The sequence below is a fragment of the Phocoena phocoena genome, chromosome 16 (assembly GCF_963924675.1).
Source record: "Phocoena phocoena chromosome 16, mPhoPho1.1, whole genome shotgun sequence".
Taxonomy (NCBI): Eukaryota; Metazoa; Chordata; class Mammalia; order Artiodactyla; family Phocoenidae; genus Phocoena; species Phocoena phocoena.
In genome coordinates, this window is record NC_089234.1 from 62,069,888 (window position 1) to 62,089,683 (window position 19,796).

At 42.8% G+C, this 19,796-nt stretch overlaps 1 protein-coding gene across 1 annotated transcript; it reads right to left on the minus strand.

Moving 5' to 3' along the window:
* Positions 1-1,327: 1,327 nt before the first annotated feature.
* EIF4EBP2 (eukaryotic translation initiation factor 4E binding protein 2) lies at positions 1,328-19,561 on the minus strand. The gene is made up of 3 exons (XM_065894574.1): positions 19,417-19,561; positions 3,744-3,929; positions 1,328-2,182 (listed from the first exon to the last, which is right to left on the minus strand). Exons 1-3 carry the CDS (start codon positions 19,559-19,561, stop codon positions 2,151-2,153), a joined length of 363 nt encoding a protein of 120 aa, XP_065750646.1. The 3' UTR covers positions 1,328-2,150.
* Positions 19,562-19,796: the final 235 nt, after the last annotated feature.

Consider the following 19,796-nt stretch of genomic DNA (forward strand, 5'->3'; position numbering starts at 1 on the left):
GAAATTTGGAGTTTAATTAAAATCAAAACAGAGATACATTAAAAAGCAAACAAAAAATACTTTTCCATTCATCAATTTTTGAGACTGAAAGCATCTCCAAGACTTTGGAGATCCAGCTTATTCCTGAGAGACATCAACCATCACAAAAGGTTTCACTTTTTGAACTCTTCACATTTTGTAGCAGAAAACAGAACAAAGTTCCTCAGACACCCTTCCTTCTTTCTGTCTAAAATGTATTCGCAAACAGGGTCTCTTCATAGTTCAAAAGAAAAACAGCTTTCTATCTTAGCCAACTGGCCTGTTACTCTCACCCTGGGATCTGATCTCTTAATAAGAGGGTTCAGGGCACCAAATCCAACCAGAAATTCCCGGGACACCAGTGGCTATTTTACTTGTCTTTCTATGAGGGGAGTCACTCTCCCAGGATTACTGGGCCAGTCAATAGTCAGGACCACGGGATGGGGAATGAAGCAGCAAAGGGTAAGGGAAAAGAATAAGGTTTCCATGAACAACCCAGGGAAGGCAGAAGGGTCCAGTTTCACAATCCACCCACTTACAAACTCCAAACATGCACACCCAAAACTAGAGCGAGAAGGAGAGAGCTCGTAAGGGACTAGGGAAGACGAGGGATGGTGACGTGGAACAGCAGACTCGCCTACGGACAATCCTCACCCACCTAACACTGGAAGATGTGTAATTAAAAAGTTGCTGTTCAAAATTGTACTGAAAACATATCTAAAAATAGGTTTGTACTCATCTTAAAAATAAAAGGTCACTCCTCAGTTAAGAGGAGTGACAGATATTATCAGATACCGACACTTGAGGTATCCTGGATGTACATTTGAAAAATGGCCTGGCAGAGATAAGGGAGGGAAGGAAGGAAGGAGGGAGGGAGGGAGTGAAAGACGGGGAAATTCAGAGTACCATGGGAAAGGTAGAAAAGCAGAAGGAACGCATTTTTAAGCCCGTGCTTATCTACCTCAGCAGCCAAACAAAGCAGGTCCACAGAGGAAAGAAGTTCAGCTCTTTTCTAAGAGCGTTTCTGAAAGTCAACTTCAAACTCAAAAATCCCAGACAACAAGTAGCACAATGCTCACTGGACTGAAAAACAAGGACTACTGAGCCTGGGTACTCAAACAGTTCTTTGTCTTCCGACGTCATTCCTGGGTATCATCCTGCAGAGGACTACTGGGTTGGCCAAAAAGTTCATTCTGGTTTTTCTGTAACATCTTATGGAAAAACCAGAACGAACTTTTTGGTCAACCCAATACATCGGGCCTTATCCAAAGAGCCTCCGGGACCTGCTCTGGGAGCAGGAGAAATCACGTGGATAGCTCAGAGTACAAAAGGATTGCAAGCAGCAAGATGCAAGCAGGGAGGGGTGGGAGAAGGGGAGGAGAAAGAACAACTGGTGACCGAAGACCCTCTTCTGATGTAGACTTAAGAAATGTTTGCACAATTGTGATAAGTAAACGAATGGGAAGATGAACTATAATGCTAAAGACAGAAGACATTCCTCCCAGAGGAAGGAGGGGAAGTGGACCTCAAAACAGTGCCCCAGGGTAATGCTACCAGAGATGTACAAACAGCGTTCTGTCCCCAAGGACAAACACCTCAAGGTAAAAGAGAAAGCAGCTCTCTTCCTGTTTACTATTTCCATCCAAGGGTTTTCAAGACCCCAAACTCAGACTTTTGCAGCACTGAAACATGAGCAAGACAGGGAGGAGAGACAGAGGGTAAGAACAGGAATGATGCTAAACCTATCAAACCTCCATATCACTTCCCCAGACTTCCCAGCCAGCCAATTATTGGTAGGTTGATATTTGATTTGGGATTAAAAAAAAAAATGGGGGGAAGGGGGAACCAGAGGTTAACTGTTTTCTTCTGTGGGCTGCTTAGTTCTACAGAAATATGCCAAGGGCCTTCAATCTGTCTAACTGGGAAGGGGAACAGGAAATAGGGAGAAGAAATGGTCAGATGCAGCTCATCTTTGCATCCTTTGGCACCCGGAAAAGGAGCAGGGGAGCAGGAGACTGCAGCAGGGATTGCTGGTACTGCCTCTTCTGTCTCTGCATTGTTGATCCTATTGGCCAAATCAGGTACACACATGTCTCAGTGTTGCCGCTTTTCTTCTGATCCGCGCAGGACAGTCAGATGTCCATCTCAAACTGAGCATCATCTCCTGGTTAGAATGAAGAACAGGAAAAGTTAAGCATGAAGAGGTAAAGAAAAACAGTTTTAACTATTATTCCCTTTGCACAAAGGTCAAAAAGGAATTCAAACTGTCCCATTCCCTGCAGCCTTGAAACAACTATTCTGCTTTGCTTTGGCTAGTCTTTTTAATCTGGGGGAAAAACAAGAATGGCAGTCAAATCACCCACAGGGAGGAGCAACTGGGGGAAAGGATACAAGTGAAAACTTTCTGAGTGTCCCTTTGTCCAGAGGTTGACCAAACGGGAGCTCCTGGGGAGCACCTGGCCATCTATCAAGTCAGCACATTCTTCTGGAGGCTCTGAACTTTGGCCTTGCTCTGAATCGACACTTTGTCCATTAAAAACTCATTTGGAATTTGAGGAGGCAGAATGCTGGCTCGTGTAAAAGGGTCATGGAGTGCAATCCAAGGTGTACTTCAGGAGCTGGCCATTTCCACAGACACAGAGAGGACTCATTAAGAAACGTGTGTGTGTGAGTATGGGGGAGTATTTACTGAAATATTATAGGCAGTCCTGGAAAACGGGGTGAAAAACCATACTGCTTTTCCCTACACCAGGGGTCCCCAACCCCCCAGCCACGGACTGGTACTGTGGGCAAGTGAGCGAAGCTTCATCTCTGTTTACAGCCGCTCCCCATTGCTCGCATTACCGCCTGAGCTCTGCCTCCTGTCAGATCAGCTGCATTAGATTCTCACAGGAGTGTGAACCCTACTGTGAACTGCGCACGCGAGGGATCTAGGTTGCGCGCTCCTTTTGAGAATCTAATGCCTGAAGATCTGAGGTGGAGCTGAGGCGGTGATGCTAGCTCTGGGGAGCAGCTGCAAATACAGATTATCATTAGCAGAGAGGTCTGACTGCACAGAGACCATAATAAATCAACTGCTTGCAGACACATATCAAAACCCTATCAGTGAGGGGCAAGTGAAAACAAGCTCCCACTGATTCTGCATTATGATTGAGCTGTATAATTATTTCATTACATATTACAGTGTAATAATAATAGAAATAAAGCGCACAATAAATGTAATGCGCTTGAGTCGTCCCAAAACCATCCCCCCACCCCCCAGTCCATGGAAAAATCATCTTCCACAAAACTGGTCCCTGGTGCCAAAAAGGCTGGGGACCGCTGCCCTACACCACAAAAATGACGTTCTTCTTGTAAGAAGCAAGTTCTGTTTCTTGAGGGTGATGGAAATGGGAGCTATTAAATTGTTTTGTTTCTCTGTGTGTGTGTTACCCTTAGTCCAACAAAGCCCAGGTTCAAGGAGTCCTCTTTGGGATTTACCATTCCCTGATTTTGGATTCTTCCTCACCCCCCAACCCCCACCTAGATTAGATTTGGTTATGGTTTAGAACTCAGGGTTTTCAGAACAATTCAATAAGCCTTGGTGAGGGGAGTGCGGGGAACCTTAGAGACATATGACTGAATATTAGTTATAAGTGAAGCATCAACATTTTTTCAACCCACAGCAGACTGACATTCGAATCCCAGGGCTACCCTCTTGGTCCCTAATACCAGCATTCTCTTACCAACTGCATGCTTCCTGTCATGATTGTTCAAGTTGTTCAAATTGTTTACTTCTATTTTGGAGTCTTCAATTAAGGTGCCGGGGCTGGTGACTCCTGGGATATTGGGCAGATGGCAGGGCGGGGTCTGAGCCATGGGAGAGTTGCGACGATCCAACAGAAACTTTCGATCATAAATGATTCGAGTTCCTGGAAAACAGGGTTTAAAGAAGACAGAAGTTTTGTACCCTGTTTCAAATACAATTTTAGGACAAGGAAAGTAGAAATTTACCTTCACTCTCCTTGCTTTGAAAAATAAGAACTTAGTAACAATTCAAAAAGGCAGGACTTCCCTGGTGGTGCACTGGTTAAGAATCTGCCTGCAAAAAAAAAAAAGAATCTGCCTGCCAATGCAGGGGACACAGGTTCAATCCCAGGTCCAGGAAGATCCCACATGCCATGGAGCAACTAAGCCTGTGCACCACATACTGAGCCTGCGCTCTAGAACCTGTGAGCCACAACTGCTGAGCCTATGCGCTGCAACTACTGAAGCCCGATTACTCTAGGACCCGTGTGCCGCAACTAATAAGCCCACGTGCCACTACTGAAGCCCGCACACCTAGAGCCCGTGCTCTGCAACAAGAGAAGCCACCACAAATGAGAAGCGCGTGCACCACAATGAAGAGTAGCCCCTGCTCGCCACAACTAGAGTAAAGCCCGCATGCAGCAACGAAGACCCAATGCAGCCAAAGAAAACAAACAAAAAGGTAGCTGAAATTATGAGGAATGAATCATTCTGGAGAGTAGAAAACTTAGTTCAATTTTCGAAAAATGAGTAACTTGAACTATTTTGGATGGAAATTTTTCTAATACAGATTTTAAAACTTTTTACCACCTTAAACAGAAAACCAACCCTTTCTTGATGAATCCGGTTGATTATTATGAAACTCATTTATTATACTATGTTGTGACATAGGAAGTCTCAGGGCCTATTCAGTTGGTGCTCTGTATTTTCCTTATACTGAATAGGATTCAGATAGCCAGGTTGTGCTTATAGCCCTCTCCACCATGGTTTCCTTGTCTCTTCCCTCACCATTTGGCTAAGAACCATCTTTTGTCCATGTCTTAGTTTGGTTGCTCTAACCAAATACCACATTTTGGGTGTGTTACACAGAAATGTATTTCCTTACAGTTCTTTCTCATTGTGTCCTGCCACGGGGGAGAGGGGAGCAAGCTCTCTGGTGTCTCTTTTGGGACACTAATCCTATTGTGAGAGCCCCACCCTCAGGACTTCATCTAAACCTAATTACTTCCCAAGGCCCTATCTCTAAATATCATCACATTGTGGGGGTCAGTGCTTCAATATATGAATGGGGGGGAGCACAATTCAGTCTACAGTACACCCTTTACACCCATTCTAACTTGATACATCTAATCTGTTGGGTTTGGAAACTGGTGATCTGCTTATTTTAACACTATGTAAAATACGAGCAAGTAGGCTGGGAAGGCGCCTGATGGTTTTCCAATGAACAAAGGGAAGCAGCTTTAGTGGATGGATTTTGTTGTGTCACCTCCACTTTTGTCCATGGCTAGGTTTCAGAAGGGTGAGATTTCACCCTGAGATGTTCTTACTAATATTCACGTTGCAAGTCGGAACAAGATTATTCTCACTTCTGTAGTACACTAAGCTTGGAAACTGAGGTGAGGTGGTGAAAAAAAAGCACAGGATAAAAGCAAGCTTTCTATTTCTAAATTATATATTAACAACAACATAAACAATAAAGAATTATAATTGAACCAAGTAGGAAATAAGTAGTAGAAATTCTACCTAAATGTGTCAGATATAAGAGAAACTTTGAAGAATTCCTGTGACTTTGCAGGGGCAATAAAATACATTTTTTAACTTCTTTGGGATATAATTCATGTACAATTCATTCAAAGTGTATAATTCAATAGTTTTTAGTATATTCATAGAATTGTGCAATCATCACCACAATCTTTTTTTTTTTTTTTGGCTGTGCCATGAGGCTTTCAGGATCTTAGTTCCCCGACCAGGAATTGAACCTGGGCCACAGCAGTGAAAGCGCCGGGTCCTAACCACTGGACCCCCAGGGAATTCCCACCACAAACTATTTTAGAACACTGTCATCATCCCCAAGATAACCCATATACATTTAGCAGTCCCTCCCCACATTTTGCCAACCTCTCCAGCCTAGGCAACCACTGATCTGTTTTCTGTCTCTATAGATTTGCCTATTCTAGACATTTCATAAAATACAATCAAGCAATAGGTGTCCATTTATGACTGCTTCTTTCACTTGCAGGTTTTTAAGATTCATTCACGTTTAGCATTTATCAGTACAGTTGACCCTTGAACAATGCAAGTTTGAACTGTTTTTCAACAGGAAGTATTGCAGTACTATATGGTCAGTGTTGGTTGAATCCATGGAGGAAGAGAGCCAACTACAGGTTACACATGGATTAACCCCCACGTTGTTCAAGGATCAACTGTACTTAATTTCTTTGTATTGCCAAATAATATTCCATTGTATGTATAAATCACATTTTATCAATTAACCAGTTGATGGACATCTGGGTTGTTTCCACTTTGAATAATGCTGCTATAAACATTCACGTAGGGAGTTCCCTGGTGGCGCAGCGGTTAAGAATCCGCCTGCCAATGCAGGGGACACGGGTTCGAGCCTTGGTCGGGGAAGACCCCACACGCCGTGGAGCAATTAAGCCCGTGCGCCACAACTACTGAGCCACGCACGTAGAGCCCGTGCTCCACAACGAGAAGCCACCGCAATGAGAAGCCCGTGCACCGCAACGAAGAGTAGCCCCCGCTCGATGCAACTAGAGAAAGCCCGCGCGCAGCAATGAAGACCCAATGCAGCCAAAAATTAATTAATTAAAAAAAAATCAATTGGCCGTAATTGTGAGGGTTTATTTCTGGACTTCCACTGATCTATGTGTATCCTTATGGCAGTAATACACGGTCTTGATTTGTAACGAATTCTGAAATCAGGAAGTGTGAGTCTTCTAACTTTTTCTTTTTCAAGATTGCTTGGGCTATTTTAGGTCTCTTAAAGATCCATATATGAGTTTTAGAGTCAGCCTGTCAACTTCGGCAAAGAAGCCAGCTGGGATTTTGATGGGGATTGTGCTGAATATATAGATAAATTTGGGGAGTAGTGCCATCTTAACAATATTAAATCTTCCGATTCATGAACATGGATTGTCTATTTATATAGGTCTTCTTTCTTTCAACAATGTCATCTAGTTTCCACAGTATATGTTTTGTGCTTTTTTTGTTAAATTTATACCTATGTATTTTATCATTTTTATGCTATTATAAATGGAATTATTTTATTTCATTTTTGGATTGTTTATTGAAAGTATACAGAAACACAATTGGTTTTTGTATACTAATCTTGTTTCTTTCAGCCTTACTAAACTCACTTGTTTTAATAGGTTAGTGGATTTTTAAGATACATTTGGTTTCAAATGTACACAAAATAAACAATTCAGAAGAGAAGACACCCTGAAGAACTAGGATCTTAACTGATGCTGTTAATGTTCTTAAATATGGCCAGGGAAAATATGGGTACAAAACCACGGTATTTTAAGTGTCTGAATTTTAGATCACTGCAAGCTGAAAAAATTAACTGTAGCAGATACAGAGCAAAAAAAAAAGGGAATTAACATGTGACTAAGGATTCTGTGGTGTAACTGAAAAGCATTTGACATTCAAAAAACCAAAACTATTAAAAGAAAAACATTAAGACCTGACTATGAATAAAATGCCAGGGGAAAAAACCCTTTATATTTCCTTTTTTAGATATTGTGTTTACTGTGAAATTATATGAATTCCAAGACAATTAAAAACCTAATATTCAGGGTCTCTTATACATATGCATAGACACATTTTCTGAAGCAAGAACTTCCAATAATTCAAATTTCAACTGCCGGCCACATTTATGTCAGCCCAATTCAACATCAACCAATGCAATGCATCCACAACTAACTAGAGAAAAGTTAACCATAAATTCCTAAAGAAGGTTAAAAAAATCCATAGCTTGCATATAACACAATATTAAAATGGAGCATGATTTTAATAAATTGATGGAGTGTTAAAAAAAAAAGAATCTATTTGACACTGACAGTGGAAACTTTTTCTGTCCAGTGAGTGTTCCATTTCCTTTTCTATGAAAATCATCATACTCCTTGGTTTTATATTGAAAAGTTACAAAATTCATAGTATCGTATATGCTATTTATTGATTTTCAATGTTTACAATCAAACCATAATAAAAGTGAATTATCATAGTTAAGGAAGAGTATATAAATATTACAGACCTTGATATCGTAAAAAATAATGGAAAGGCAGACCTACCAGGGAGGTAGAGGCAGGACAGGTAGATAGTATAATCTCATATGGTGGAGAGTTAAAACTATCAGATTGGGCTTCCCTGGTGGTGCAGTGGTTGAGAATCTGCCTGCCAATGCAGGGGACATGGGTTTGAGCCCTGGTCTGGGAAGATCCCACATGCTGCGGAGCAACAAAGCCCGTGTGCCACAACTACTGAGCCTGCGCGTCTGGAGCCTGTGCTCCGCAACAAGAGAGGCCACAATAGTGAGAAGCCCACGCACCACAATGAAGAGTGGCCCCCGCTGGCCGCAACTAGAGAAAGCCCTCGCACAGAAACGAAGACCCAACACAGCCAAAAATAAATAAATTAATTAATTTAAAAAAAAAAAAAAAAAACCTATCAGATTGAAACACAAGAGTTAATTAACTATAGTATTTACAGTTTTAAAGGTAACTACCCAGAAGAACCCAAAACGATAAAACAATCTACAAAAATTGGTAAATGGAGAGAGGAGGGAAAATGAGAGGATAGAAAGTAATGAAAGTGTCCTATATGCCTCATTTTCATAATAGGGAGTCAACAGTATCATCCAATGTTAAGAAATCAAGAAATTGTGGTATACGTATATTATTTACAGTAACAGTGTATAACCAATAAAATCACTATAAACAGAAACTGTTAAAAGCAGTAGTCTCTTGGCATTTCTGCATTTTATGTGCTTCTGTTCAATTTTTCTTTTTCTATTTTGATTTTAACACTTGCATATATTACTTTAGTCTTCATGTTTGGATTTCAAAACAAATAGGAATCTTTAGATCTAGGTTAACATTAGATATCTATAAACATTCTTCATCCCTTGGTGACCACTTTTTTGGATAAATCTAATACCCTGACCCAGCATTTTCTAAATGCTGACATTCCTAGGAAAACATGAGAGTAAAACTGAGTCCCTTTGATGGAGAACAGAGAGGAGGAAAAAAAGGCTCTACCTTTTGATCTAAAAACTAGTGATCTTCAAATGGCAGGGAACAAGAGGGTGAATGAAGAAGGCCCAAAATTATGCTTGTGAAGATGGTTAGTACACAAACAAGGTCATTCACGCCTAAGGGCCTCTTTCAAGACCAAGTAGCTTAGTTTAAATTATAATTAATGCATATATTAAGCTATATACACCCAAGAAACTGTATAACCTGAAATAAAACCACCTAGACAAAGTCCACTGTAACATGGTTAACTGACAGGGCAGTAGTTACTATACTTTTGCAGGGTCCTGACCATAAAACTGTTTAACTAAGGCTGCTTCCAGAATTAGAATTAAGCATCCACTCATGCAAATAGACACTTCAGAAAAAGAAACAATAAGTAACTTGCCCGAAGTGAATAGCTTGAATAGCTGGTGACAAAACCCTCCAAGAAGGCTGAGATGAACCTACACCCTCCTAACAATATCCTAGGCAAGAAGGGAGAGTGTAGGGTCAAATAGGGCTTCCCGCAGGGGACTTTAGCCATCAAAGAGGAAAATCTTTCTCAGAAAAGCGTTAGTGGTCTTCCCGCTTACAATCCTTAGGCCAGAACTGGGTCAGATGCCCGCCAGCCCAGACACTGGGGAAGCCACAGAGTAGTCAGGGTGCATCTTCTGGGACTTGGCACGCTACCACTTTAAAAAAATGAGGGAATCTGGCGTAGCATGGAAAAAGAGTGAACGGCTGTTGGGCTGGAAACCAATAGAGTCAGTCACGTCACGTCTCTATTTAATATTTACCTAAATTTAAATCCTCATCTTCCACAGTAGGAAACTGTTAATATCTAAAACTGAGAAATAGCATTAAATCATGTCATTCAGAAATCCAGAGGTAAACGCTAGAAGAAATGGCTGAAAGAGTTTAAAATGGTTTCTCTGGGGAGTGGAACTGGAGATGAGATGGGGCATGAGAATGTTGCTTTTTGTTATTAGCCTAATACTATATGACTTTTAAACTTTACTTTCATGGTTACAAAAAATAAATGTAAAAGAAAAATAAAAGGGTGATCGCATGAATGCTGAAGGCATTTTGCTTAGTCAAACAAGTCAGTCACAAAAGACAAATATTTTATGACCCCACGAATATGAGGGACCTGGACTAGTCAAATTCATAGAGACAGAACATAGAACGATGGCTGCCAGTGGCCGGAGGTGGGCAGGTAATGGGGAGTTATTGTTTAATGGGTATGAAGTTTCAGTTTGGGAAGATGAAAGAAGTCCTAGAGATGGATGGTGGTGATGGTTGCGCAACAATGTGAATGTACTTAATCATGGAACGGTACCTTAAAAATGGTTAAAATGGTCAATTTTATGTTATGTATATTTCCCAATAAGAAATATATATGATTTCAGACTTCTAGCCTCCAGAAATGTAACAGAATAAATTTGTTGTTTAAAGAACCCCCCACCATCAAATTTTTTTTTTAAGACTAAGAGAAAGTGTTAAAAAAAAAAAAAGCAAACCCCATTATAAGGTATCGGGGAAAAAAATGACTCAAAAATAATTTGCAAATATACATACATACATAACAGACTGACACTAAAGCCATGAGGAAGAAGGTATCCTTCAAATCTAGAAATGAAAACAACAACATCAACAACAAAACACTTGGCAAGTAACCTCAGTATTCCATTAGAAATTCCTGACATTCTCCATCTATGCCTCATGTAAGGGCCCACCAAGAGATCAGAAACAGATACAAGATGAACAAGCAGCAAGTGTTTCCAATACACTCAGAAAGGTAGTCTGCCGCTTTCCCTCTTTCCTCCCAAGCCCCTGTCTCCCCCAATAATAAGGGAAAATAAGAAGTGAAAATACAGAAAGGACTTACAAATACAGTGGTTTCCTTTGCTTTTTATTATTCCAGCTTAAGAGGGTGATTAACAAGGCCTGTGTTTGACTGACTGTGTTAGAGAACATTCTTCAATGAACTACAGTTCTAAACATCTGTTCTTCATGGAGGCTCTGGATGAAAGGACAGACTCCTAAAAGCTCTATGCCAGATAACCCAGAGGAGGCTAAAAGCTGCCTAACCCAGTATCCTCCAGGGAAGTTGATGGTGGCCAAACCACATTTACTGTGTACAACCATCAAATCCCTAAAATGCTAATAAAACCATGAGAGGGACAATTTTTACATCAAAAAAAGGCACAATTGGAGCCAGAGTATATTATAACTTAGTATGGCTAAATAATTATGGCAAACGGAAGACTTCCAAGGTTTGTGAAAAGCCAATCCTTATGGTCCTTTGATTAACTCCAATAAAGATTAACTCCAATAAAGATTTCCAAGATATTAAATGTCAAAGGATGGCTCCCTGCCCAATCACGTAGGACACTGCCATAGCAGAACACAAACCTAGGCTGAAAGGGAAGTTGATAATGACCATCTTCCTATGCAGAAGGTCCAGCGCTAGAAGAGGCTTTAGACAGCATCTGGCGGAAGCCTGTCATTTTACAGATGGAGAAACTAGCATCCAAAGAAAGATCACACAGTGACACAGGAGCCAGGAGACCGACACAAATAAGCAAGGTACTCTAAGCAAATCGGGCTCTCTTGAGTCTTGGTTGCAAAGTGATCTGAAACAAATGACCTTTTTAGTTAGTACCAGGTCCAAAGTGGTATACAAACCACAAACTAATCTCAAATAAATGCCGACTGATTTTAAGTCTATCAAAATGAAGTACATCAAATATGTCCACGTCTGTTTGGGCTAGAACATTCATCTTGAAATAAATTTTCTCAAGAAATGCCTGGCTCTGATTCCAGGAAAATGTTGGTTGGATCTGCCAGACTGTTGACTGCATCCTGGATCAATTCTTTGGATTAGATTTCACAGATGTTGTGGTTCAGCCTCTGTAATGCTAATAATTAATGAAGGTTTGTTCACTGCTTTGGTATGGGGAAAGCACTCAGATTCAAGCCTGGCTTTCATTCCCACTTCTTGTCTTCCTCCCAAGTTCACTCCTCTTGGGCACTTAAAAAATAAAAATAAAAACAATGCATATATACATATCAATGTCTTCTACTTTTACTCATAGTGAGGAACTCATCAATAAAGTTCATAAGAGGCAAAGAAGCCTACTGGAGATCACTGGTCTAGGTCACTTTTTTTCAGTGCTGCTTCTTCATAATGGTTCTAGGAACTTATCAGACCAGAGAGTGGTTTCATTTCAATGTAAAAGCAGCCTGGCTCTAACATAAACATGCTCTGGTAATGAGATGAGCACCTTTCTCAAGCTCAAAGGATTAATTATGACATCTTAAAATGAACCACAAGCCTCTCAAACTTTCTGATAGGTACCTCTTAGAACCTAGAGAGCAATGGTCTATCTTCACCAGTCCTCACTTCTGCTACAAACAGCAGGCCATTTCTAAAAAAATTAAAATTGAATGAGGTATTACACTGATACTAAAACCAGACAAAGATACCACAAGAAATATACAGACTAATATCCCTTATGAATATAGATGCAAAAATTCTCAACCATTAGCAAACTGAATTCAGCAACATATATAAAAAGGATTATATTCCATGACCAAATGGCACTTATCCCATGAATGCAAGGCTGGTTGAACATCTAAAAATAATTAACATAATACATCATAACAATAGAATAAAAAACAAAAATCACATGATCATCCCAATAGATGCAACACACACACACACACACACACACATATATATATATATATATACACACACGCATTTGACAAAACCCAACATCCTTTCATAATAAAAACATTCAACAGACTAGGAATAAAAGGGAACCTCCTGAATCTGATAAAGAGCATCTACGAAAAACCACAGCTACCATCTTACCTAACGATGAAAGACTGGAGGTTTTCCCCTAATATTGAGAACAAGTCAAGGGAATCTGTTGTCACTCTCTTGCCATTTCTGCTCAACACTGTACTAAAGGTTCCAGTTCTAGCCAGGGCAACTAGGCAAGAAAAACAGAACAAAATGGGGCACCTAGATTGGTAAGAAAGAAGTAAAACTATCTCTATGCACAGGCAACTGTGATCTTGTATATAGATAATCCCAAGGAATCTATAAGAATTGAATTGTATTTTCCAGTTAATTGATCCTTGCTTGTTAAGGATTTTACTTTTAAAAACTACTCAATGAAATGAACAGCTTCAGTTTGTCGGGGCCTTTGTCCTAAGGATCTGAAAGATCATTTATTCAGATATAAACACTCATAAATTTCTAAGCTTCTGGCTTCAAACTGTAGCCTGAGTATCAGGTGAAGAGGTCCTTTAAAAACAAGCCACACATCAGATAGATAGCTGCTGGGTGTTATAACACAGGTTTTAAGGGATCTTTGCAAAACAAAGTTCTGTGATAAACAAATTTGAAAATGGTAGCCTAGGCCTTATCTATTCAATAAGTTGAATGACAGCAAGTTTCAACTGACTTTTGTTTTATTATAAATAGATAAGCAAAAATATTTTTTTTAAAAAAAATTTGTTTATTTTTGGCTGCATTGTGTCTTCATTGCTGCGCAGGGGCTTTCTCTAGCTGCAGCGAGCAGGGGCTACTCTTCGTCGCAGTGTGCGGGCTTCTCATTGTGGTGGCTTCTCTTGTTGCGGAGCACGGGCTCTAGGCACGTGGGCTCAGTAGTTGTGGCTCGTGGGCTCTAGAGCACAGGTTCAGTAGTTATGGCGCACGGGCTTAAATGCTCCACAGCATGTGGGATCTTCCTGGACCAGGGCTCAAACCCATGTCCCCTGCGTTGGCAGGTGGATTCTTAACCACTGCTCCACCTGGGAAGTCCCGCAAAAATCTTTTAAACATTAATTTGTTCATCGAAACACTTGGAAGCCAAGAAAAAGTTCTATCCTTCACCAACAAACTACTGTCCTGCTCAGGCTCTCTTCCTCTCCAACCAGATGAACTAGCTTTCCCACATTAACTTTACCTTGTCTGATCAGCAAATCTTTTTTTTTTCCTTATCACAGCCTTTACTTTACTGCTGACTGGCAATGAAGCATCTCCTACATTATTTACTACTGTAGCTATTTGAGTTCCAAAAATTATTTTGGCTGATTCCATATAAAAATAAAAACTTGACATTCCTTGGTCATTAGTTATGACATGTCCACACACCAAAATATTTTTTTGTCCATACAAATCCATGAAGCCTGAATATTATTCAAGACAATATCGAAAAATTGAAAGGACTTGATCTGCAAATCTTTACACTGACTCCAAACCATGCAAGACCCCTCCCATAAAATCATCTTTAAGACTCCAGTCCTCACAAGGTCTTTGCACCAGGGAACAACACTGGTAGTGCCAATTTACAGACTCATCACGTTTCACCCTTCCCGGTTCACACACAGGCCTCCGGAGAGCAGAAGGGAGTTGTGCACTATCAGCCTGGACGAGCTCTGTCTTCCCTCATCAGGCTGTGACTGACGTGGAGCAGGCAGAGGCACTCCCCTCCACACATCACGCTGCTATATGCCTTGCGGCTGAGGGCTGCTGCCTTCCCAGGCTCAGAATTCAGTCCCTCATCAGCAAACATGCACCCAACACAAAACTGAGCTACGTCTTCTAGTACATGCTTTGGCAGCTGATGAATATGAGACTACAGCCAAATCTGCTCCAGAATGACAACACATGTTAATTTTTGTTACTCTTAGATAAGTAAATGCCATCTTCCTCGAACACAAGGCAAAGTGATTGGACAACTTTCAACATGTTTTTCACACACTTCTCACATGTAATCATGAAGTCCTTTGGTTAATAACTGAAACGAGAGAGCCAAATAAGTACTCTTGCTGGTTCAGAAGTTTTGGCCTAGAATAAACTCAGCCCAAGGTCATTGAATTAGAAATTTTATAACAGTGAGAAACTGGCCTGCCTTCCCCATATCTACACAGAGCTCTATTCATTTCTCCCAAGAAAGGAATCAGATTAACACTCAGGACTCCCCCCAAATACTCTTACTTTATTATGGCTCACTCCAAGTGGATTCTTTTCCCTTCTTCCTGTCTTCTCCTTTATCCCCAGACCCTTCCAATGGCCTTCAGTGAACCAATCAATCACAGCAACTCTCCAGCTGGCAGAGAGGAAGCACAGAGTATGAACAAGATTTCAGACCATCATAGTTAGTTCCCCTCTGGTGCTCTTGTTATGGCAACAGCATACTTTTCCACAGCTGATGAGGATGTTATGCAGGAAAAGAAAGGCAAAAAGAAAGGCTCAAAGAGGTCTCTGTGTTTCTGCTCACTCCCCAGAGCACAACCCTCCCACAGGGAGACAGTTCAGAACTTAAAAAAAAATAAGATAACAAAAAGAATCGCATTAGCTAGCATTCCAGAGGTAGAAGAGTCTTTTTAAATGTTTGTAAACCTCCTTTCCTAGGAAAATACACATCTTAAGACAAGAGAGGAAAAAACTGGACTAGGTATCAGGACAGTAAATTTGCGACTACCCACTGACATTAATTAGCTGTATGACACTAACAAGTTACTTAATTTCTCTCAGTTACAGAATGAAAGCATTAGGTTCCTTCTTAATGTCACAGAAGTGAAGGAGACTACAGTAACTTTACCTTTCATTGAGGCCAGAAGCAGCTTCTCAAAGTTAGAAACGAACGTCATTCATCCCCATTCCTCCACAGGCAGATAAAACAAAACAAAATAAAATCCAAGGGCATTTTGAATTTACTCAAAAATTTTACTCTTCCTTAATAATGAGAAAATGTACACTTCTAAAAATATGAGAAATACAAGTATGTTTTCACCCAACTCTCATTTTCCAAACCACAGGAATGCAATTTTGAGAAACCTTTTCAAGGGTAAGCTGTATCCTCTGTGGGGAGAGATGGTAAGTTCACTGTGCTGTGAATGTCCTTGCCCAGTCTGATCATTTAGGGCATTCAGCACATCAACTGTTATCCTGGAATGCTCTGACATGTGTATGACACTCCAGAAAGTTTCCAGAAGTTTGAGACAGAAAACTCTAATCCCCTTCCTTCCTACTAAATAGATTTTTCAATACAAGCCTTCTATCGCTTTTCTAAATGTTTTCAAGTCTGAAATATATAAGTTAGCACTTGACTCTTTAAAAGTTTTTGTTTTAGAACTAAAAAGCTTTTTCACCCCTAACCCCCACCACGATTTTAAGACCATTCAGAACAAAGACTGCATTTCCTACTTTTGTCTGTAGTCCCCTTTTGTGCAAAGCACTTTGCTAGACCCACAAAACTCACTTAAGGTACCTAACCGGATTAATTCAGGTGCCTAGAGGTGACCAAATAACAACCCTGGTTCAGGGAAGGAAAATTACATGAGAGGAGAGAGGGAAATGTAACAAAAGAGATGAACAAACCATCAGAAAATTGGAAATTTTCCAAAGCGGGGGGAAACTAAATCAGTAAGTACTGATCTAGGCAGCACTGAGTTAATTGCTATAAAATAGTGATTAAATTCAATCACAACAGTGCTATATTTTATAAACACATTATGTAAGTCTTTGTGTTAAAAATTTAAAGATGACAATGTGCTCTACCAACAAATATTGGCTCAATATAACAGATGAGCTAAGACGACAAGTATTTAAGACAGAAATTAAAAACTGTAGAAACTGGGACTTCCCTGGTGGCGCACTGGTTAAGAATCCGCCTGCCGATGCAGGGGACACGGGTTCGTGCCCCGGTCCGGGAAGATTCCACATGCCGCGGAGCGGCTAGACCCGTGAGCCATGGCCACCGAGCCTGCTCATCCAGAGCCTGTCCTCCGCAACGGGAGAGGCCACAACAGTGAGAGGCCCGCGTACCGCAAAAAAAAGAATCCGCCTGTCAATGCAGGGGACACGGGCTCGGGCCCTGATCCAGGAAGATCCCACATGCTGCGGAGCAGCTAAGCCCGTGCGCCACAACTACTTAGTCTGTGCTCTAGAGCCCGCACGCCACAATTACTGAAGCCCGTGTGCCTAGAGCCTGTGCTCCGCAGCAAGAGAAGCCACCGCAATGAAGAGTAGCCCCTGCTCACCGCAACCAGAGAAAGCCTTCCCGCAGCAGCAAAGACCCAACACAGCCACTAAATATATTAATTTTAAAAAGAAGTGTAGAATCTGGAGACAGGGTCAGTGATATTTGAGAAAGAAGTAGCGTCTATGTACACAGGGAGGAAGGATAAATGAATCAGTATTTCTGGCAGAATCTTTCCAAGCACTGTAGGAACTAATCCAGACTATGAGACAGGCTTCTTTTTTTTTTTTTTTTTTTTGTGGTACACGGGCCTCTCACTGTTGTGGCCTCTCCTGTTGCAGAGCACAGGCTCCGGACGTGCAGGCTCAGCGGCCATGGCTCACGGGCCCAGCCGCTCCGTGGCATGTGGGATCTTCCCGGACCTGGGCACGAACCCATGTTCCCTGCATGGGCAGGCGGACTCTCAACCACTGTGCCACCAGGGAAGCCCCAGGCTTCTATCTTTAAAGTATGCCTAAAGACTATGCCCTTACTTTAAAAGCATTGTAGCTTGGCTGTCTGAAATATGCCAAAAAGGGTGTCCCTGTGGCTCTTCCCTCAGGGGAATAATGATTAATATACAGCTAAAAGTTTAGTTCCTTACTCAAAGAAATAATATCTGAGTGCAGTTGCTACTATGACATAAGTTCTGAACTGCTGGAAGCACAGGCATTACGGAATTCACAAAGAATTCTGGAAGAAGTTATAAATCTCTGTCCATCACCTTGGAAAACAGTATCCATTTCTTAAAAGCTGTCAGTTCAAGTTCAAGACAACCCTATCTGGAGCAGATTCTGATCTGCCAAAATCTTTCACGATTAAAAGGCCAGAAGATTTCAGCATGCTTAGGGTCTGGCCTTGAACAGATCAGGTCAGGAGGGAGGTTTCTCCAATGAGGTAAGCCACCTCACTAGAAACTCCACTCCTCTGCAAAGTTATAACGTCCTTAAGCCCAGTTCTCCACACTTATTGATGAACTTCTCCTGCCTGGGTCATTTAAAAGTCTTCCAAGGCAGCCACCCCACTCCTAGAGTGGCCTGGCTGGATTCCTCTGTAGAGCTCTCTCCTAGATTTTTATCCCCTGTTGGCAAGGTCTTCTTACTCTACCGCCTTGCTATTGTGCGACCGATTAAAGGATCGCCCAGGCCTAACTGCAGGGGATTGGTTGTAGTACAACTGGTGAGCCCAGCCCACAAGAACGAAGCTAGCAATCTTGCAGACTGCAGGGGCTGCCAGCAAAGTCCCAACCCTCTAGCCAGAGGCCGTCACCAAAAGGCAAAGTCACGAAGTTAAAAATGAAGCACCATTCCTTTCATAATGTACCTCAAGATCGCAGTCCAGTCTCCTCCCTCTGGAGAAAAGCCCAGTGAGGGGAAAGACAACCTTTGAGCTCCCTTTTCCCGTGACCAATTAATTCAACGCTCTTCACCTCTACCCCAGTGTTCTTCCTTGTAAACAGTTTCTGGTCGTACTTCGAAAAGCAGTGTTCATAAACCCCGCTCTGCATTGCCCCTTCCCCAGGATCAAGCAAGCCCCCCAGCAAGGGTGCCCTGCTTGACAACGCCCTCTTCGATCTACCTCCAAAGGCGGCGCCGCCAAAACTCTACCCTCAAGGCTGCCAGCGCTCTACCCTCAACACTATTACTTGAGCACTATTTTATCACTCCTCCTCCAGCCTGGGGACTCCCCCCACCCGCGGGGCCTGGTCCAGCAAAGTAAACAATGCTGTCAAAGCAGGATAACACTGGGCGAGGCTTCCAAACTCCGCATTCCAGCCTTCTCCTGGTGTTCTAAAAGCAGCTAAACAAGTCATCGCAGCGTCGCAGGAGCGACTTACTCTCCCCAACTTCCTTTCTACAAAGGCCCGGGAGACGGCTCCAAAATCAAGCGTCAATGTGCACAACTACACAATATGTAAGAGGCAGAGGTAATGCCGAGTGAGTGCAAGACCAAATGTAGACGAATTTGCCCCGGAGCAGGAGGAGAGGGGGCAGAAAACTGGGCAGAGTGCGTAAACCTGCCACGAGGCGGGAACAAGAGCTTTTTTTCGCTACAGGAGAGCCACTTCCCAGAGTGGGCACGCACTGAATCGAGCTGCAGGCGAGAGAGAACGCGAAGTTAAGGTTCCCGAAAGCTGTCTCACGGGGGCTTTGGTGGGGCTGCGGCGGAGCCGGGGTGGCCGGAGCGGCCAGCGTGGACACGCCCTGAGTTAAAGAATCGTGGCGGGAAACTGAGGGGACACCGCGGAGGCTGGCGCGGACGCGCTCGGGAGCCGGCTCCAGGCTCGGGTGAGGGCCGCGCGGGCGGCCGGCGCTCACCTCCCGGCGTGGTGGAGAAGAGCGTCCCCCCGGGCGTGGTGCAATAGTCATGAGGTAGCTGCGCGGCGTCGCTGATGGGCACGGTGCGGGTGGGGATGGCGCGGCTCTGGCTGGGCTGGTGGCCGTTGCCGGCGGACGAGGACATGGCTCTGGACGCGGGCTCTCGGGCTTTGTCCGGCGGGTGGGCAGGCGGGTGGGCGGCGGCGGCGGCGGCGGCGGCGGCTGGGGGCCCGGGCTGCTTCGGCTGCTCCGGCGGGCGGAAGGGCGGGCGGGGCTCGGCGCGCTCCGCTCGCTCCTCGCTCGCTTCCTCTCGTTCCCTTGTCCCGCTCCGCTCCCGCCGCCGCCCTCTCAGCCGCCGCCGCCGCCGCCGCCGCCCGTTC

Excerpts from the sequence above, each read along its gene's own strand:
- EIF4EBP2 (XM_065894574.1), bottom strand. The coding sequence starts at position 19,561 with ATGTCCTCGTCCGCCGGCAACGGCCACCAGCCCAGCCAGAGCCGCGCC. Across the intron at positions 3,930-19,416 it reads CTTCTCCACCACGCCGGGAG|GAACTCGAATCATTTATGAT; the intron begins GTGAGCGCCGGC and ends CCTGTTTTCCAG. Across the intron at positions 2,183-3,743 it reads TGACAGGAAGCATGCAGTTG|GAGATGATGCTCAGTTTGAG; the intron begins GTAAGAGAATGC and ends CATTCTAACCAG.